A 22,400-nucleotide genomic window follows, 5' to 3' on the forward strand; every position below is an offset into this window, starting at 1 on the left:
CGGTTCCCGCTGGGAGGACAAACGTCCCCTTTGTGTGGCCTCTCTAGCGGGGCCACTATCATTCTCCAGGGTCCCTGGGGACCACACCACTCTTAATTTGGAGGGTGGTGTCTGTGCGGGGTTCCTGACAAGACTCCAAACCCCATTGCAGCTGGTCGCCAGCATATGTAGCAGGTTGGCCATTCAGCTCAGTGAAATATGTGGAGCCACACTGTTAGTCCCATGTTAATGATCAAAAGTGACAGAACCTATATGTTTTACATGGAAGGCAATTTAAAGGAATAATGCGGGATTTGGGCAATGAGGCCCTTTTTCTACTTCCCCAGAGTCAAATGATGTCTCTGTGTCTAGTAAGAAGTCGCTCTGGATAAGAGCGTCTGCTAAATGACTTAAATGTAAATGTAAGTTAGAGGCGGTTTCGCGAGCCATTGCTAACTAGCATTAGAGCAATGACTGTAGGTCTATGGGTATCTGCTGGCATGCAAGTATCCATTTAAGTAGAAGTTGGACCAAAAACAAGTTGGCTTAGGCAACAGGTTTTAGAGACCAATACTTTGCTCCAGGTCTCTCTTTTTCTCCTCACACGCATGCCAGGGGATCTACCCCACAAGCTTGGACTGAGCAGTGACTGAAAGTATGAGCTAAATGTTACAGTGGTATGTCACTTCAAATCAGTGTTGCACTATAGCACGCAGACTCAGAGCTGTGCATTTCAACAATAGGGCTGTAAATAAGTGAGCAAGGGAAGGGTTCTCTTCCCTCTCAGCGCAGCGAGAGATGATTGGAAAACAAACTGGTGCAAATGAAGCATGCAATCAGATTATGGGCTGGGGGCTGAGTGGAAAAACAGAATGAGAGGCCGGAGAGAGAGAGCTGACCAAAAACCTGGATTTAACATCTCCTGACACATACACATCCACTTAAATACTGCAATTATGGAAGGTGAACCTTAAAATACTACAATGTTGAAGGTGGCCCTTAAAATACTACAATGTTGAAGGTGGCCCTGAACCAAAATAAGATGTAGAAATAGAAAAACATTTAAAAAATAGAAACTGTGGAATGATATGAATTGTGCTCATACTAAAATACAATACATTTGTTATGTTATGCTTTAGTAATTGCCATACCCTGTGGATACCACGTCTCAGCAGTGTCACAAACTCACCTAAGGGCTCTTCAGAGCTGGTATAGGTGGAGGTGGGCGATGCAACTGGAATCTCTGCAACAGAGAAACCACAGCACAAACATAATGACATTTCACATCACCACTCAAGTTTGACAGCTTCATAGGTGGAAAAAATGAGCAAAATTGTTAGAATGTCTCAGTTCAATTTCCTGCTCACCTTCCTTGGGGCTTAAATGAACCTCAGAGCATTGGTGATATACTCTCAGGTATTCCTTAATAGGTTGTCATGTTATTGATTGCTGATTAGAACACAGCGATTGTGCTTGGAATACACATTAATAGCCCATTTCCCATCACTCTCTTGTATTCATGGCTGTATCGTAAGGCACAGAGAGCCAGGGCCCCTGGCCTTGTTCAAATTGAAGTTGTCAGGAAGTTTGATATAACAAAAACGTAATATTAAGCTATTAAACCTAAAACATATTCGCCCGAAAATATACGAGAAACCAAATATTTTCAGCTCAATTTTCAAGACCCCCATTTCCTCCATCTTTTTTTACACTACATTTGTTACTTTCCCAACGAAATGAAGGAAATCCTATTCCAGTGGGTTCACAGATTGATTTTAACACTGTGGATCCTGGCCAAGCACACTGATTCCTTTTCCACAATGGCTTTGTTGAATTTCCAAATACAACTTTATCGGAAATGTCACCAATTGAAACGGCTGTATAAATTGTAAATGTCTATGTGTCCCTGCCATCTGAGGTATCTTATCTGGTCATGCCAGCTGTGTTGGCGGTGCTAGCCACCCATTAGCCCATCTTGTGTATGGAGGTGTCGTTTATTGCCGAGAGGCTGGAATCTGTGGGCTGCTGATACTGCCAATAAACATATCAGTCATCATTACCCTGGACTGGCTGGGTGGATTTACAGGGAGATGGGCTGTTAACGGTGCTGCGACTCACAAGGCCATGTTAGCTTAGACATTATGCCCTGTTTACTTAAGCTCTGGTCTAACTGTAAATATCTATCCAAAGAAATAAAGGAACAGGGGGAAATAACAAAATGAAATGAACTCAGGCCATGAATTCCTGCATAACAAGCATGGGTTTTGGTGTGATAGAGTACTTGTCAGCGACTACTCCTATCCAGTGTTGTTGCTAGCTGGGCTATGGTTGGGCTGACTTGTGTGGTCTGTCTGAGGACATTTCACTTAGTACTGAGGCAAGTCATACTTATGCAGGGGGCGATAGGAGAGCGGCTCTGCTGGTAGCCCTTGGCACAGCGGTTGCAGGTGATGCCGGTCACGCCGTCCTTGCAGGGACACTGGCCGGTGGTTTGGTTGCAGGTCTTGCCGGCTGCGCCAACTGGATGACAATCACACGCTGTCAGGAGGAAAGAGCAGGAGAAAACAGAGATGAGATGAAATGAAATCTGTTCGGTCTTCACTAGTATTGGTTTAAAACCAATTAGGCGTAAGGCATCCTTCTCAATTCCCTGTTTCTCTCGTTCCTCCAATGTTGACTCTCTGAACTTCAAAGTAAGCTTTGAACAAGCTCAAAGTGACTCACAGGCCACCACAGATGGGAACTGGGACCTCAAACAAATTACAATTACTCCCTTTTTCCTTAATGATTATAGGCCTTGCCATCAGGCATGAGTATTGAGGAACAGTATATTACATGATCAAATAATATCTGTTAGCACTTTGAGACTACACCTGTGTGTGTGTGTGTGTGTGTGTGTGTGTGTGTGTGTGTGTGTGTGTGTGTGTGTGTGTGTGTGTGTGTGTGTGTGTGTGTGTGTGTGTGTGTGTGTGTGTGTGTGTGTGTGTGTGTGTGTGTGTGTGTGTGTGTGTGTGTGTGTGTGTGTGTGTGTGTGTGTGTGTGAGTGTGAGCCGTGCGTATGAGCCATGTGTGTGTTTAAGCCGTGTGTGACCAGTCTTTGTGTTTTCTCTGTGGAGGGTTGTGATCCACGGCGGGCAGAGCAGAGCCTGTGCGCCTCTCAGATTGAGTTTACAATCTAAAGCTTTTTGGCAAAGAGCTCCTCGCAAATATATCCTGAATAATGTTCCCCATTAATGGGAGAGTGGAACACACATCAAAGCCGTCTGTTTAAGTTGTTAGTCAGGAGGATCGCACATTAAATGTGAGAATTTGGGTTTTGTGCATGTGCACTGCCAAACGTTTACCATAAAGCCTGTGTTTGAAGTGGAAGCCCAGCTCTCTCCATTAGAGTTGTATGTGTTTTATGTAGCTGAAGAGTCATTTGAAAATAGCTTTAAGTGGTCCAACAGAGGCTGGAGTTGGGTGTTATTAGCTGGGATTCAACGGGTTTCATCAATATTAGAAGTCACTTGTTAAATAAAAAATAAAAAACTTTTCTGTCCTCTTTCTACTCAATTTGCAGTATAAGTACATTTTGCCAAGTTTGTTTGACTCATTTTATTGAGGTATAATAAAATCAGCAAAAAATAATCCTGTCCAAAAAAAACAAAAAAAACAAGAAGGGTATGAATGAAAAGTCATGTTTCTAATAAAGTCCCCCATCTTTACCAGCCAGAATGTTATTGTGGTTCTTACGTCAGGAATACAGTAAATAGTCCCATTAATTTAGAAACAGGTTTCTAAACTGTACAGTATATAGACTGAAACTGTAGGCTTGATCTTGCTTTCTGTTGATTTAATGGGCATTATCTTCTATAGCCTTTACAAATGACCTTTAAATGTAAATGTAAAATAAAACATGAGGTCACTCTTGTCCCTCCCGATGGCATGTGCGTAACATCCATGTGTACTCTAAAGATGTGTGTCTCTTTCTTAAGGTGTTATAAGGGATTGTACTTGAAAGCCACATTAAAATAACTCTTGTTTTTGTATGACTTTATATTACTTCTAGAGATGCCACCAACCACACATCACAACTCAATCCATCCGCCACCATCTAGTCCTCTTCCTCTGAGCTCAAACCACTGCATTGTGCTCTTAATGTTCTGAGTGCTACACTGGGAACTCACATGAAACATTAATTAATTTCCCTGCGGTGTGGAGGTAAAGAGTTGCTGAGAGGTTGAGGGGGAGTGTAATTCAGTGGACCGTGTGGCTGCTCCACTGCTGTGGGCTCCCTGGGCCTGGTGAAAAGCTTATATGGCGGAGCGGACGACAGGACTGGGAATAAAACAAACCGTTAGAGCTGGGGGCCGCCGGGGGCTGCCGGGGGCCGCCGGGGGCTGCGCTGCGCTCCGAGACCCGTGTTTACACTGCGCTTGATGAGGGATGAAGTCGTTAATCGGGGAAATAAAACATGAGGCGTTCCACACTGCCACTGCAGACGCCGGTGTTTCGGTTTATAAGGCGGAGGGGTCTATTCTGTAACCGCCACCTTTCAGAGAGTGGTGATCCTCCATATTGGGGGTTCAGGTTGGAGAACGAAAGCAGACTTCCTCCTGGCTGTGTTGGCACAGCATTGTGTTTCCTGTCCAAAAACAGCAGAGCGAGATGGTTGGCTGAGTTGAACAATAAATACCATGGGCCCTAACTGATGTCACAAAGCGCTGAGTTTGTCACCTGAGGAGAGCGCAGCAATCAGGCTGTTTGGGTTTGATCCCAGAGTATGGAACAGAGTAAATGTTGGGACAGAGCTGGAAGCCTTCAGGTTACTGTTACAGCCCTCTAGAAAGCCTAAGACAGGTTGCTGTATGTGGTTAGCTCATTAGGGAAGGAGAGAACCTCTGTAACACTAACCTACCCATAGCTTCCTCCTCTGCCCGCCCCTGACTGCATCCCAAATATAGACGTAAAAATGTTTGGACTGGCAGCGTGCAGTGAAACAATGATGCTCCCAACCATTAGTCACTTTCAAGAAGTGCAAAAGATCCATGAAATGTGTTAAGAACAACAGCACAACATGAACTGCATTTGCCCTGAACTCCAATTCGGTGTGAACTCTGACTGCCACCACTGTGAAACGACCCCAAAACAGTCTGAGTAAGTGGCTGACTTTTATATATGATGGTGGACTGTGTTGATACTTTCACTCCGTGAGACTTGGAACAGTCAGTATGAGTTAAGAGTGGAGGTCCCTTGTGGTCTGCAGTAGGAAATGTAATATGTTGCAGTTCCTGTGACTAATTAGCCAGTGGTGTACCAGGCTGAAGGGCACTGGAGAATAGGTACTCTGAGAACCCGCTCTGAGCCAATAGGAATGCAGCCACGGCTGTGGTTGGAGACCACAATATGCGGGTCTGCACAGAGTCACTCACTTGTCACTGAAGCGCAAGCTGGGTCCCAGTGTAATACAGCACATTGAGATGCTGTAATCGGACTGGAAAACAAACGCCTTGAAACAATATTCTGTCTTTCATACAAGGAGGATATTACACTCTTAGAAAGAAAGGTGCTACTGTATCAAGAACATGAAACTATTTTTCGGCTGTCACCATAGGAGAAACCTTTGAATAATTATTTTTGGTTCCAGGTAGAACCCTTTCGGTTCCAGGTAGAACCCTTTCTGCAGAGGGTTCTACCTGTAACCAAAAAGCGTTCTCCTATCGGGACAGCCGAATAACTATTTTTTTCTAAGAGTGTAGGATATTGTTGTATTATATCTCTTTGGAAAGACTAGTCATCCAGTTCAGGGTAATGTGGGATGTTGGTGGATCTGATGCTGAGGTGAAATGGTTGGCTGGTTCAAAGAGACTGTTTGAATCAACTCCTGCACTCCTGAATTCCATGGCAGACCTCACTTCTATTGTTAGCCACTCGTCTTTTTGTTCTCCACCTCCCCCGTTACAATTCACAGAAATGTAGGGCGATTCATTATAGCTCTCCAAGTTAAGCAAATAAAGTCTAATAAAATGTGGTCACTAGGGACCGAGTGTTGGGATCCTCCCCTGCTTTAGTGATAAAGGTACTTCAACTACATTGTTTCAAAGGCTCTGTCCACAGAAATGCTGTTATTACTGTAACCTGTAACCTCTATTTGAGAGAGATAACTTATGACTTGGACAAGAAACAGAGGTAGAAGTTAAAGCATTTGAGGTAAATGCGCAAAATATGCTTTTTTTTTATTAATCCACTCACTCAAACCTGCCTCATCTTGTGCTGTTGTTTGTGTGATTGCATGTGTGTCTGTGTGTGCGTGCACATATGTGTGTGTGTGTGTGTGTGTGTGTGTGTGTGTGTGTGTGTGTGTGTGTGTGTGTGTGTGTGTGTGTGTGTGTGTGTGTGTGTGTGTGTGTGTGTGTGTGTGTGTGTGTGTGCGTGCGTGCGTGCGTGCGTGCGTGCGTGCGTGTGCGTGTAAGTGTGTGTGAGTGACAGGTGCTTGTTTGCTCAGTGCCTCAGAGCCTGGCTTCTCTCCCCACGGTGCAGGGAGACAGAGGGAGTGAAGCTTTTCTCTCCTCACACACTAATCCTGAACAGCATGGACTCAAACCTGACTTATGTGCTCACACCTGTGAGTGTGTGTGTGTGTGTGTGTGTGTGTGTGTGTGTGTGTGTGTGTGTGTGTGTGTGTGTGTGTGTGTGTGTGTGTGTGTGTGTGTGTGTGTGTGTGTGTGTGTGTGTGTGTGTGTGTGTGTGTGTGTGTGTGTGTGTGTGTGTGTGTGTGTGTGTGTGTGGATGAGGGATGATAGCGAGATCTGTTTCCACTCAACTGTACAGCGGATCAGCTCACACATCACTCAGTTTGTTTTGCTTGTGTTGTCATGGAATTCCCACTAGACTCCAAATACCAGAATCACACAGGTCAGCAACACTCGCACTGGCAAGGTGGGACCTTTTGTCTTTACAACTATCTTTCACCTGTCTCACAAAATAATAAATAGTAGTGAAGTAGTGGAAGGTGCTACGCAATAAAGTTATCAAAAGATAGTTGGAAGACTTGTTTCCTGCTGATAATTTGTTGAATTTCTAGATATCATGGCAGAACAATTCAACTTGTTTTCCAACAACATACGTCAAGAAAGTCCCAAACCGAAGCAGAATATCAACTAGTGTGAGGTTTGGGTGTCATGCAGCCATTTTGAGTAGCCCACCCAGCAGACACCCAGCCCAGGAACTGTACCTTTGCAAGCCCTCCTGTGGGAGATGGCCTTGGACATGTCCCGGAAGAAGCCCTCCTTACAGTAGTGGCAGTGGCGTCCGGCGGTGTTGTGGCGGCAGTTGAGACAGACTCCGCCGCTCCTCCGCCCAGACAGCTTGTACAGCTCCATGTTGAAACGACAGCGCCGGGCGTGCAGGTTACAGTGGCAGGCTGCAGAAAGATGGCAATAAGGCGAGGGGGTGAATAACACAGAGGTCAGTCGGTTCGCATGCTTTTTACACAGGTGTTGAGTACACTTAATGAAAACTTCGGCCTCCTGAACCTCAACACTCAACACAAAAAAACTCCCACCATTCAACCTTGTGGTTCAGCTAGTCCAGTGCTTCATAAGCTGGAACTGAAAACTGATGAACTCAGCAATTTCATTCACATGTACAGTATATCACAGTAGGGTGTTGACCACGCTACTTTCCAATTTCCAAAAGTTTAGTGGAGGGGAACCAAATAACAGCTAGTGAACTGTAGTGTATGGAGACCCTGAGAAAGTTACTGTTACTTTAATGACATCAGTGGGTCAAAGTCCTCTGGTCAGACATGTCATTTGGAGACAATGAGTTATGAAAACAGATGGATTGGCCAGGCCATGAGCGATCCAGTTTCTAAGAGTAAATGGTGTAGTCCGACTCCACGCTGTCCTTTCCCCTCCACCTGCTTATAGATTTGACCTCTGACCCCTAGTGACGTCAGGAGAGAGTTTTCCTTTCCCACAGATCTCGCAGCCTTCACTAACTCTCTTAGTTGTTTTATTGTCATAACATTATGAGGGATAACTTCCCAATTAAATTGGGTGATTCATTCATCAGTTCTCTCTGTGTGTTAGAGCCAGGGTGGACTTTCCACCTCTGCTCTAGTGATATTCTCTTCCAAAGCACTGTGAAAGAACCATTTTTTGGGCTTGCATTTGAGCTTTTCTGTTTTAGTCTCATCCAGGCACGTACTGCTGTGATAGAGCTGGAGGAGGAGAAGCCTGGATAATCTCTCCATCAGTGCACCCTGCCTTACGGTTATAGCCACAAGATCTGAGTGATAAGGGCACATATGCTACATGTTCATCAGCACTCCCAATCACGTACCAACCAACTCACACCTGCCATTGGGGACCAGGGTTGCCAGGTGGGTGGGATTCAGAGATGCTTCCTCTAAATTGGGGTTTAAACACACACAGTCACACACAAACCAAGGTGTTTGGCAGATGTCATGGGCTTATCACACCTCAAACCCCAGGGCCGATCAGCACACTCAGGGCACACCAGACCCCCGGAGCTTTGAAGCGTGCCCCCCCCCCCTCCCTCCCTTGCTCTTTACCGCCTTCTTATCCCAGATGTTATCTACACTTTGGGTGGACGTGTGAATGGGTAATGGAATGGAATGCTCTTAGTTTTCTTATCAGAGGAAAACATCCTACAGATAAATGCCCAAATAAAGGAAACACCAACATAAAGTGTCAAGGGCATTGAGAACAGATAGATATTCTACAAGTGTCTGGAACTCTATTGGAGGGATGCCACATTATTCTTCCACCAGAAATTCCATCCTTTGGTGTTTTGTTGACGGTGGTGGAAAACGCATCTCAGGCGCCACTCCAGATCCGCCCATAAGTGTTCAATTGGGTTGAGATCTGGTGACTGAGACACACACACACACACACACACACACACACACACACACACACACACACACACACACACACACACACACACACACACACACACACACACACACACACACACACACACACACACACACACACACTTTAAACCCCCTATGCTCCTTTTAGACCCCTATTTTAAAGTCACTGATAACTCTTCTTCTAGCTATGGTAACCAAAATAATAGGTAAGTGGGCATTTTTATACATGAGCATGGGACGTTAAGAGACTCAGGAACCACACCTGTGTGGAAGCACCTGCTTTCAATATACTTTGTATCCCTCATTTACTCAGGTGTTTCCTTTATTTTGTCAGTTACCTGTATGCTGGTACTGTAACTTTAATCTTCACAGTGAGCCAGATGAAAGTTGAGAGATAAGAAATACCAGGTAAGTATCTGGGCACATGCATTCTGCATGCAATATAGGCCAAATCTCCTATTACTTTGACAAGCAGCACGTCTTTGTGCGGTCTGTGTGTATACAATACTGCTTCAGCCTGTGTGTGACCCACTGTGTGTGGTGTCTATGTGTTTGTGAGAGAATGTCTGCATCATGTGATTAATAAGCGTTATCTCCTTGGCTTTCCCCAGCCTCTCCTAATGAGCGCTGTGCTATCTCATACACACTTCCCTGGCCGGCTCTCCAATCACTCCTCTAATTGTCCCTCAGTGCCAAGGCCTCAAGTACTGATAAGCTATATTTAGACCAGCTGGCCCAAAATATCCCTCACAGCATCTATCACACACACTGTTGTGTTTACAACTGGGAAGCCTGACAACAAAACAACAACAAAGAAACAAACAAAATCTCCCTAGTTTTCAATATGTGTTCAATAAGAGCTTAGATTTTGTCCAATTATGGGAGGAAATGTGATTTCTGTAGTTTCACATCGATAATAGAGATCGTAACAGTGGCTACCTACCTGGCAGTGTAGCCTACACGTAGGGCCTTTTTGTTGTTATTTGAAGCACTGTCGAACATACTTAGAAGTACACCATTTCAATCTATTTATTTTCAAGTGTTGTAATACTGCATAGTGAAGGACATGGTAGGTGTGAGATGCTGACATGATGAATCATCCCACAGCTCGCTGTAGGTGGATTAATATTCTGTGTTCTGTGTGAGAATCTCAAGGCCATACATGCCCAGTATTGACAGCAGGTTCTGGATTGTTGCAGGGACTCAGCACCTCCCTACCACAGACACACATAACCTACCTGTCACCAGCTGTCTGATGTTAACCAAATACTCTGTGTACACGGCTGCCTGTGTTCCTAGGCCGCAGACAGAGGAGTTGTGTGATTTGTATTGAGAGGAATGCTGCGCTTGTTCAAGGATGAAGAGGAAAGGAATTCCAGTGAATTATTGTTTATCTGGGATCAATTAGTCCCTCAGTAAGTGAAGGCCCATAATGATAGTGGCCCATATTATGAGAGGATGCTGTGTGCCAAGCCAAACAAGCCTCTCATCCTCACCCTGTCAGTGATCTGAGAAAAACACAACATCAGTGCCCTTAGGAGATTAATATACTTGTCACATTCTCTCCGAGGTATCTAAATCAAATCAAACTTTATTAGTCACATGTTCCGAAAACAACAAGTGTAGACCTTACCATGAAATGCTTACTTACAAGCCCTTAACCAACAGTGCAGTTCAAGAAAGAGTTAAGAAAATATTTAACAAATAATCTAAAGTAAAAAATAATACATATAAACACAATAAAATAACAATAACAGGGGGCGCTGGTACCGAGTCAGTGTGCGGGGGTACAGGTTAGTTGAGGTCATTTGTACATGTAGGTAAGGGTGAAGTAACTATGCTTAGATAATAAACAGCGAGTAGCAGCAGTGTAAAAACGAATGGAGAGGGGGAAGGGGGTCATTGTAAATAGTCCGGTGGCCATTTGATTAATTGTTTCGCAATTATGGCTTGGAGGTAGAAGCTATTAAGGAGCCTTTTGGTCCTAGACTTGGCACTCCGGTACCGCTTGCCGTGTGGTAGCAGAGAAAACAGTCTATGACTTGGGTGATTGGAGTTTCTGACAATTTTATGGGCTTTCCTCTGACACCGCTAATTATACAGGTCCTGGATGGCAAGAAACTTGGCCCCAGTGATGTCCTGTTTGGCCATGCAGTCTTGGGTGAACAGGGAGTAAAGGAGGGGACTAAGTACACACCCCTGAGGGGGCCCAGGGTTGAGGATAAGTGCGGCAGACAAGTTGTTGCCTATCCTTACCGGCCTGTCAGGAAGTCCAGGATCCAGTTGCAGAGGGAGGTGTTTAGTCCCTGGGTCCTTAGCTTAGTGATGAGCTTTGTGGGCACTATGGTGTTGAACGCTAAGCTGTAGTCAATGAACAGCATTCTCACATAGGTGTTTCTTTTATCCAGGAATGCAGTATTTCCATGACAACACTTGATTTTAATAGGTTGATATTTCTGAGCGCTGGGTTTGTTTTCTCCTATACCACATTGCTTACTGTAAACCTCCTGGTGCAGGGGCTGTGCATCAGGTCTCACTGTGAGAGTCTACCACATTGGTTACTGTAAACCTCCAGGTGCAGGGGCTGTGCATCAGGTCTCACTGTGAGAGTCTACCACATTGGTTACTGTAAACCTCCCGGTGCAGGGGCTGTGCATCAGGTCTCACTGTGAGAGTCTACCACATTGGTTACTGTAAACCTCCCGGTGCAGGGGCTGTGCATCAGGTCTCACTGTGAGAGTCTACCACATTGGTTACTGTAAACCTCCCGGTGCAGGGGCTGTGCATCAGGTCTCACTGTGAGAGTCTACCACATTGCTTACTGTTAACCTCCTGGTGCAGGGGCTGTGCATCAGGTCTCACTGTGAGAGTCTACCACATTGGTTACTGTAAACCTCCTGGTGCAGGGGCTGTGCATCAGGTCTCACTGTGAGAGTCTACCACATTGGTTACTGTAAACCTCCCGGTGCAGGGGCTGTGCATCAGGTCTCACTGTGAGAGTCTACCACATTGCTTACTGTTAACCTCCTGGTGCAGGGGCTGTGCATCAGGTCTCACTGTGAGAGTCTACCACATTGGTTACTGTAAACCTCCTGGTGCAGGGGCTGTGCATCAGGTCTCACTGTGAGAGTCTACCACATTGGTTACTGTAAACCTCCTGGTGCAGGGGCTGTGCATCAGGTCTCACTGTGAGAGTCTACCACATTGGTTACTGTAAACCTCCCGGTGCAGGGGCTGTGCATCAGGTCTCACTGTGAGAGTCTACCACATTGCTTACTGTTAACCTCCTGGTGCAGGGGCTGTGCATCAGGTCTCACTGTGAGAGTCTACCACATTGGTTACTGTAAACCTCCTGGTGCAGGGGCTGTGCATCAGGTCTCACTGTGAGAGTCTACCACATTGGTTACTGTAAACCTCCCGGTGCAGGGGCTGTGCATCAGGTCTCACTGTGAGAGTCTACCACATTGGTTACTGTAAACCTCCTGGTGCAGGGGCTGTGCATCAGGTCTCACTGTGAGAGTCTACCACATTGGTTACTGTAAACCTCCTGGTGCAGGGGCTGTGCATCAGGTCTCACTGTGAGAGTCTACCACATTGGTTACTGTAAACCTCCTGGTGCAGGGGCTGTGCATCAGGTCTCACTGTGAGAGTCTACCACATTGGTTACTGTAAACCTCCCGGTGCAGGGGCTGTGCATCAGGTCTCACTGTGAGAGTCTACCACATTGGTTACTGTAAACCTCCCGGTGCGGTGGCTGTGCATCAGGTCTAATTGTGAGAGACTACAGACTCAGAGATTGAAGTCTTGTTTATTGAAGTCTTGTTTGGCCATGCCCTCAGGAACCTAGTGATTTCCCAATTAGAATAGGTGTATACTTTTCACATGTTTATGGGACCTTCTATGAGCTATGCAGTTTGTTAAACAGCATGTGTTCCAATGTGCTGGTAAAACAAATCCTGGCATCATGTGAAGTTACAACAATAAACAGTTTTAGTTTGAGTTATTTCATTCAAAGTGCTTGTTACAGAGCCTACATGATGCCTGCATAATACTTGCATAACACCTGCCTGGTGTGTGGGTGAAGCTTCAGAAAATGAGTCACAAGTATTCATTAACATTCATAAAGCACTTATGAAATCAAAGTGTTCCCACTCATTCCCCCATAAATATCCAAATCGCAATGGAACTGTAATATATGAAGTCATAGTTAAGTCAAGTAACTATTTAACTAAATCAATAATAATGACAAGTGACTAAAAGCATGCCTGACTTATGAAAGCATAATGAATCAATGATTATGTTTTTATTAAGGATGAGAACCTATAGTATTACAGTATATCGGCATCAATGTGAGGGACATGGAAGTCACTGTTTGGCTCATTAAGAATTATAGCAGTAGCTTTAAGTGGATGATACAATATGTTTCCATCACAACCGGCTCACTCCTACATTACTCTTATGAAGTTCTAATACATCATTGTCACAAATATCTGATTTAATAGAGAAACGCATATATTATACATTTTGGTGCCAAAAATCAGCAGACATGCCTCGAAACATTATTGGTAATATGCCTCCATTTCTTTGGGCCAGGGGATTTGTAACAGAATTAAGATCAAACTGTGCATTTGGTCTGTTGATACATACTGCATGACTTTAATGATACAAACGCCCCTGAACGTCTTCTGTGGGGCACTCCCGTTAGATCAGTCACCCTTATGCTCTTAGCTTCATGCCCCGGACATACTCAACATTTTCCTACAATAAATATTTCGATTGCACATTGCTGGAGCAGCTGCTATTTTGAAGAGGGAGAAAAAACAACAAAGGCCTTTTGGAACGAGCTATCCAGATGATGAATCATTTTACGAGTTTCCGGAATGCTTTTGATGACTTGAGCTGGGGTGAAAAGCTGGGGTGAAACGTCTCATATTGGGAGGACTGATTCAGCCAACGGCCCTGATGTTCTTCCATAGCAACCCGTCACCTCGGCGTAATGCTAACAAATAAATAAACAAGCGAGAGTGCAGATAAAGAGCGTATAAAGACTCCGTCTGAGCAGAGCTGACCGGTTGAGACAGACAACTGTTTCAACACGAGGACTTTTAGCATGTGTGATTTGTTTTTTATTGAGACACACATTGGAGGCGGTGAGGGAGGAGGTTTAAACAGGATGCAGTGATGAACAACCCTGGGGCTGGGGTTCATCTGCAGTGGAAGCAGCACCTGTCTCAGTTCCTTCCTCGGCTATAGGAACTGAATGGAAACTCTGACCTCTCTACGCTGGAAGGTCCAACATCTGCATCGTCCCCCTTAGTGGCCCCTCACACCACTGACACTCGGCATTCAGTAGCTCTCTCTTTTAGAAGGAATGCACACAGGCATTGATGGAAATATTGCTCATCCATGAAGAACATGGAAGAACTGAACAAGAGGGTCTGCCACAGTGACAGTTAATGGTCAGTTCCTGGAAATACTGCATATTGACCAACACAGTCAATTTTTCACACTTTGACATGGTTGGCTTAAAGGGTAGAGATGATGGAAGCAGATGAGCCCAGGTGGCCTGATTTTACTACAGAGATGTTATCAAACTAAAGTCATTAGGATGGCCAATTAGTGGCAACATGTTTAATCCCTGGGGGGCTATGGCTTGTGCTTGGTTACCATGACAACAATGAGTGAGACATGATGATCAATCACTCAGTTCACCTTTAACCTTTGAAGACCTGCCAAACCACACAAGAGTGCACTTTGTGCCCTGAGATGGAAGATGGAAGAGATAAACCATGCTAATGTATTGGATTTGGTGGTTTTGATTCTGCTGCGTTTCCATTCAACCCAAGGACCCAAGCATCCTCTTATGCCAAAAGACAATGCAGGGGTCAATACGCTTAGATCTTTTTAGTCTTCAGAAAGGTAAATGCTGATTTTATCAGTAACTACTTGCCTTAAACCAAGTCAGAGTGTAAGCTTATAGGGAAAACTCCCAAGGATAACCTTCCAGCTATAAGCTATCACTCTTGCCAAGAGAATACAACAGGAAGATTGTTAAAGACCTGCTACTGAAGGTAAACGTAAACTTCAGTAGCCACTACACGGTCATGAAAAGCTACAATCAAACTTGAATCAGACTGCCTATACTTTGAGGTATAGTACAACACAAATGTTTTATAACACCGTGACAGACCCTGACTATGATAGGGTACCATAATGAGAACTTGCACTCTAAATGACTGTACATCGTGTTTTACTGAAACTCTGAGAAACACGTGTCCTATGTGTCCTAGCTCAAGTGGCCCCAATTTCTATGTTACAACAAAAATCATTTATAAAGGCCCTTTGGCCTGGCAGCAAAATGTCAGAAGTGAAGTATGTTGAGCAGCACTGTGTGCCTGAGGACTAATAGGATCTCCTTTACACCACCAACCCCTGTGGCCGTGTTTAGTAACAACAAAGCCTCCCTAATGGGCTCCCATTTCCCACTACTAACGCAGGTTTAATAGCAGTGTGTGTGTTCTCTCCCTGCTCCCCATCTCAGTGGGACACCCTACCCCTCTCTCCCTGTGGGCTCTCTCTCACACAGAGGCAGTCTGGGAAGGCATCTCCCCTCCGCCTCGCTACGCAGTGATGTCATAGGGAGCGCTCTCTTTTTACGAGCGCAGCTCTGTGATCTCTGGCGGAGATCAATTAGCTGAGCAATCAGGCCTCCCCTGCTTTTGTGTGAGTAACTCCTCGTAAAACAGAGTGGTTGCCTGGCGACCTGGCACGTGGCGTCTCAACAAAAACAGCCACCCAATGTCAGGCCAAGCCGTGCTCTAAGAACGAAGGCAGAATTAAACCGTGGTTCTCCTGTTCTGAGCATAACATTAGCTAATATAATGTAACATTAGCGAATGCTAATGTATCCAGTGTGATGGTTGGTGACTGGTGCCACTGTCAAAACCAGTTGTTAATTGGCCTAAACGATGCCAGTCTACTGCACACAAAATGTCATAACCATGTTGGAGTTGGATCCATGTTGTCTGAGAGTTCATTAGAAGCCTCTCAAAAAACATTGTTGATCTCAATGACAATGTTTGTGTTAGCCATCTTTCCCAAGTATTTCTTTGCATGTGTTAAAAAGGCATGGCTACTGTATAGTATGCCGCCTTGTTCTTTTAGAATAGCTCAAGTGGAACCACACATCACCTGTACATGAACCCACAGAGACTGCTCTGTATCACAACCCTTAACTACAAGAAAAAAGACCTGACACTATGGAACAGCAAAATGATATAATTGTGCAATCAGTAATAGCCAGAGAGCTCGGCGCCCTCCCCTCAACAACTAGTTGTGATGCCAATGATAATACACTATATCTTGTGAATAATAATATACGTATAATGAGCAACATATCTCAGTCCATTTATCCTGCCTGCACAGGGCTGGGAACAGGACGAGAGCAGGCAGGAGAACACCTCAGTGGAAATGATCTCGCTATCAAACAGAGCCCAATCAAACTGCTACTCTCCCAATCCACAGACCTGTTCTCGTGGCCTCTGGTCTCTTGAGTCACGCTCTAATTAAACACTCCAGGTCCCCACAGTCAGGAGTCCTCATCACCTCCGGGGAGGTGATAAAGGTTGCTAAGACTTAGCGTGCGCATTAGATGTTAGCAACCGCACTAAGGGTAATTGTGACTTATGTGAACACCGCTGCTGCCTGGGCGGTCAATGTGGGAAAACATTGGACTATAACATTTCCAATGAAAGTATCAGGCTGATGTGCTAGTGGCACAGCATCCTGTGGTGTCATGAGCTGCTGGGCGGTGGGAGAGAAAATAAACAAGAGTATATGGGGGGGGGTGTCGGTTGGACGGGTCATCTGGGGAGCATTTCCGCTTTAGCGTATGTACTGCACAGCACCGGTGAGGAAATACGCCAGAATGAAATATATCTCAGTGATGGCACAGTGGTCTAAGACACTGCATCTCAGTGCTAGAGGTGTTCGCTTCCAGGCTGTATGGCAACTGGCTGTGATTGGGAGTCCCATAGGGCAGTGCACCAGCATCGTCCGGGTTAGGGTTTGGCCTGGGTAGGCCGTCATTGTAAATGAGAATTTGTTCTTCGCTGACTTGCCCGGTTAGATAAAATATAGGTGGTGCAATCATCTTATCAACAACTGAATTTCTGATTTATTTGTCTATCCCCCATGGTGGAGAGAGAGCGAGCAGAAATCCGCTGTGCTGTAAAACATAAACGATGATCCATCGCAACCCTGACATGTTTATTGGGCTTTTCTCCCCTTTTCTCCATGGGCTCATTTATAACCACGCAAACTCCCGATGTTAAAATCTCTCTCAAATATGTTTTATGTTTTCGAATGTGTCAGGCCAGCCATTTTATTTCTCAATAATCCGAGGATCATTAAAGGTCCTTATCCCAGTGGTGTTGGAGGCTTTCCTTTTCGTGGCTTGTTGGCTTTCTCTATTAATCAAAACAGGTGGAAAGCTCATAATGTGAGGTAAATGAGGAGGAAATGTTTGAGCCCTTTTCCCAGATTTCCTTGGGAAAAGGGACTGAGCAGTTCCATTCTGGCGAGAAAAAATAAAATGCTATGGAATAATTTGTAAGTCGCTCTGGATAAGAGCGTCTGCTAAATGACTTAAATGTAATGTAATGTTAAATGAATAATTGTTAATGATTGTTTTCGTGGAAACACTGAGAAGTCAATGTGAGTTGTGTTATTTCATACTAATTTCACCAAAGTCCCAAAGTTTGTTCTGGTTGCTAGGTGGCTTTCAGGAGATGGAATTGGGCTGGAGAGGAAAAGGCAGGGTTCCTCTTTCTGCACGCCAGCGTTTTGTTATCTTAGGGAACCCAATGAACCTACAGTAACTACGTCCTGAGCCAGATAGAAAATACACCAATCTAACCTGTACGTTTGAACCGTTTGGTTCCAATCACTGTCAGATCCAGTTTAATCCAATACATTTCACATAGATTTACATCACATTGATGTCTGTCATTTCTGTCACTTTCACTTAGGTCAGAATTATCAACTTGTCTCCAGATAAGATATCACAGAACTGTCTGGCTTTTCACAATGACTCATTCAGATCAGACAGTTCCAATATGTCTTTCACTGTAACACTATATGCTACAGGCTTGTTATGTTGATTTGTCTGTCAGTTGTGAGTGATTGGAGAACAAGACAAACTTAGAGTCATTAAAGAAACTACTCTTCGGTGAGAAGCCAAACCTAGAATGAAACAGTAAAATAAGCTTGAAAGTCAACCAGGGCTTGTTAATGATCTTTTGGGGGGTAATTTAAAATGGAATGCAGTGTGTATACGGCATGTTAACTTTAAGGGTTTACTGTAATTTATGCAATTCCCTGAGATACGGAGTGGAAAACCTTCTGAAGCTACTGGCCACTGTTTTATTTACTGTTTTCATTGTGATTTGAACATGGACATTGAGGTTGTGGCCTGGAAGTTGCTGTGACCTATAAGCTCATTGAAATGGTGTCTCCTTTGAATCATCTCCATCTGTTGATGGGATGGGTCAAGTCCACCATTTTGGGTTTGATACGTGTTGAGGAAATGTCACTCTTGAAGTTCAAAACATTGTGTTACAGAGCCCAGACTCTGCCATTGTTACATCACAGCGTAATCTAACTTGGGCTTTGGTCTCTGTTTGTTATTGGGCCTCTTAGCTCATTCCATTTCCCACCCGTCTGTGAGGAAACCAGATACCATATCTCAAACTCACAATCCTGAAGAAACGAAGCTCAGAATCTTGGAAAATAAACCATATTGCATAAAGAAAAGGGTTGTGAAAAGAGGGCCAATGATCCCCATCATCTCACCAACCCCATGCACACACATTATATGCACACACATACACGCACACGTGTACACTCAGTGTTCATCGCCCAAGACATCAGCATGGCAGGGAGGATGTTATCTCTGCTTGTGGGTTTGGACCAGCAAGAGTGGGAGGAAGTAATGCCTGAGGGTTTGGGGTGTGTGGAGTGACCATGACTCTAGGCAAGTGCTGGTTCTCTGCCCAGAGTATATGACAGCCTCCCTGGTTTTCATCCATCTTCTCCAGGACTGGAAGACTTATGAAAGGCTGCGTAATCCTCTGCCTGTGCAGGGTTCCATGCTCCAGGAGCCAACAGAACAGAGATCTGCTCCACACAGCACAGCAGCAGGAGGAGGAGGAGGAATGCGATTGATGAATCCCCAGGTTTTTACTTCTTGCAGCAGATGGAACCCTGGGATATTTACAGTTCTGTGGGGAAGGAGGGGGGTCTGGTAGCCATTGTCCTCAAGCCCTCCTGATTATATCCTACTGTTATTTATCCCCCTGGATTTCCCCCTAAATCCACTAAGTGGTTCCTTATTCAGAGAAAGGAATTGGTCACTGGGGTATGGGAGAAAGACATGTTGTGTAGGGGGTGACTGAAATCAATTTAAAAGTACTGAAGACCCTTGGAGAGGCCCAAGCAGAAGTTATTTGGACAAATAAATAAAAGTGGGAACAACTCCATTTCCTTATCACGGCGGTGATTGGGTCTGCTGTTTGTTTGTTTTACAATGTTCTGGAGAAAGTCATTCTGAGAAGTGTTTTTTAATGAGGAGGACGTGAACAGTCACTGAAGTCGTTCTGGAGTGAAGTGGTTTTTAATGTGGAGGATGAGAAGAGTCACTGAAGTCGTTCTGAGAAGTGTTTTTTAATGAGGAGGACGTGAACAGTCACTGAAGTCGTTCTGAGATGTGGTTTTTAATGTGGAGGATGAGAAGAGTCACTGAAGTCGTTCTGAGAAGTGGTTTTTAATGTGGAGGACGAGAAGCGTTGCTGAAGTCGTTCTGAGAAGTGGTTTTTAATGTGGAGGATGAGAAGAGTCACTGAAGTCGTTCTGAGAAGTGGTTTTTAATGAGGAGGACGAGAAGAGTCCAGCTGAAATTAATTGAGTGTTGATACAACACTATCATTCAACAGTATGGATCAGTCAAAATCTTCAATCAGTCAAACATTTTTACTTCGACTTGTTGGTCCAGTTTGTTGGTGTAAAAGCAAACAGTTGCTGTAAAACTCCTTAGCTCTGACGCAAACGACATGGTGAAAATGAAAATCCTGCTGCTGACTGTCTCAGATTCTAATGAGTCAAGCCTTCGTTCAGCCATAATAGAGCTAGTTTCCATTTGTTGTTTTTGTCTTTTAGTTTAAAAGGTCCTGTATCCACATAACAACAAGGAGGATGGCATCACCCAAGAGCTGTTAGCACGGCTTCTACTGGGAGTTTCTATCCACATAACAACAAGGAGGATGGCATCACCCAAGAGCCGTTAGCACGGCTTCTACTGGGAGTTTCTATCCACATAACAACAAGGAGGATGGCATCACCCAAGGCCCGTAGGCACGGCTTCTACTGAGAGTTTCACAATGCTGAGGTAATAGGGTAATTGCGATAACCAGCCATGCCATTGCACAGGGAAGTGTGTGTGTGTGTGTGTGTGTGTGTGTGTGTGTGTGTGTGTGTGTGTGTGTGTGTGTGTGTGTGTGTGTGTGTGTGTGTGTGTGTGTGTGTGTGTGTGTGCGTGCGTGCGTGCGTGTGTGTGTGTGTGTGTGTGTGTGTGTGTGTGTGTGTGTGTGTGTGTGTGTGTGTGGGCAGGGGGTGGTAACATCCCAGTACTGGCTGTGTTGGGTGGCAGCACAGTGGGGGAGCTGGTGGGGGGTCTGTAACTGAGCGGTAGAGCGCGGAGCGTGTCATTTCACTGGGCCATTAATCATTCCCAGACTCTCCAGCTCCAGCGCCGCGTAGGGGCTCCATGCGCTCACACTCAAGCTAGGTGGTCCTGTCGCCACTGCCGTAGCAGCCCAGACGGGCAGAGGGTGGCGGAGGTTAAACCCATGTAGGTTAAACACGCAAACACACACACACATCAGCTTCCAATGCCTACGTCAACAGATACATCCAAACAACACACACAGATAAACAAACTAATACACATTCATTCCATCACACACGGTGTAACACACTATGTAACCCCTCTCCATCCTCCACATCCCCCTGTTCTCTACTTTGGAATTACAAGACTGCAGATGTTATTCTGGGGGACAGTTTATATGCCAACACAGGATGGATATATAGTAGACAGGCTCCCAGCTCTACCTGTGTGCTTCCCTCTCCTCTGTTGACCATTGAGAACCCTTGCATATTTAAGCCTGTATTTATTTAAGCCACCCCCCAGCATCACTAATGTACCTCAGCATAGTTACCCCATAGAGACAATGAGGTCACAGATTAGCAACGTGTGCGGCTGTTCCGTTTAGTTGCCAGACCCACCTGTCTCCGTTTTCACTGTGAGATCTCTCAATTATACTGTCTCTACAATGTCCTCTTGACTTGTGATACAGCACCTCAAGCATTCATAATATGACCTGTGATATGTATAATGCAACACTTGTCAGCAGTTATCACGTATTAGTAACACATTGACTGTTTCAGGTCCTGAAGAGAGGACAGTGCCCACCCAGATAAACAGAGACTGGACCTGTATGTCCTCTGACACACTGAAGCAGTGTGAAATGACCCCTCATGGTCCTCTGACATCAGAGTCAAGAGAAAAGGAATCCTAAACCAAAGCTACCATTTCCTTCCAACTGTTGAGGGCCACCTCTCCAAACCGCCATCCACAACATAGCCATAGAATATTTTCTCTATTGTCTTAAAAGGCAGAGTAAAGCCTCTTTGGCTCTACGTTCATGTCTGTCTTGAATTATAAGCTCAACAAAACAAAATCCCCCAAAACATGAAGCATTTGCCCAGAGGACACTGGATTCCACCAGAGCTTGGATTTTGAGATCTCAAAAATATACGTCTTTGTTTTTTAGTCTCCCTGTATACAGTGAAACCTCCCAGCTCACCACATCCACACAGGCTGATGTGCCAAAAGGACTGTCCTGCAGGCCCACCATATGGAGATACACTGTAGTTTCCACTTCAGTTACGGAACAGAATTAGTCTGGGGATATTTTGGAATGAGTAACAGCCCAAATGTACTGCTATTCATTACCTTGTTAGCATAGAGGTTCATCGTTTGGACTTTTAGAACTCCTGATATTGACCGCAGATTCAATTATTTTCTTAAGACTGCAAATTTGACGTTGTTTTTTTATATACAGTATGTGTCTCTACAAACACGCAGACCGTACTTTTTCCTTGAAGAGGCCAAATGATATGACCTAATGATATGATTTTAGTCTAAGTGCAGTCTAACTGACCTTCTATTCCCCGTGGGGCGTTTAAAGGTGTCTGAGTTTTCATCTGTCTGTTGAGAGACTCCCAATACTGACCTGGCTGCAACCCACCTGCTTCCGATTAACTGCTCAAAAAGCTCTCCTGCTGAACGTACTAGTTTTCATTTTTGTGTTTTATTTTGTTGGTTATTATTCTCTTTAAAAACATTTATTTGACAGAGATTACTTTTTAGGTCTGCATGGCAAATTTCCTGTTGCTTGGTACCCATAACTGAATGTTGCAT

At 44.8% G+C, this 22,400-nt stretch overlaps 1 protein-coding gene across 1 annotated transcript in view; it reads right to left on the reverse strand.

Annotated features, from left to right (window-relative positions):
* LOC123998656 (netrin-1-like) overlaps positions 1 to 22,400 on the reverse strand; it is a 50,885-nt gene that overhangs the window by 8,253 nt on the left and 20,232 nt on the right. Inside the window, exons 3-5 of the mRNA XM_046303732.1 lie at positions 7,196 to 7,384; positions 2,368 to 2,517; positions 1,169 to 1,222 (exon numbers count right to left, since the gene is read on the reverse strand). Coding sequence (XP_046159688.1) covers positions 1,169 to 1,222; positions 2,368 to 2,517; positions 7,196 to 7,384 — 393 coding nt within the window. The remainder of the gene's footprint in view (positions 1 to 1,168; positions 1,223 to 2,367; positions 2,518 to 7,195; positions 7,385 to 22,400) is intronic.

The sequence above is a fragment of the Oncorhynchus gorbuscha genome, linkage group LG16, assembly GCF_021184085.1.
Source record: "Oncorhynchus gorbuscha isolate QuinsamMale2020 ecotype Even-year linkage group LG16, OgorEven_v1.0, whole genome shotgun sequence".
Classification (NCBI taxonomy): Eukaryota; Metazoa; Chordata; class Actinopteri; order Salmoniformes; family Salmonidae; genus Oncorhynchus; species Oncorhynchus gorbuscha.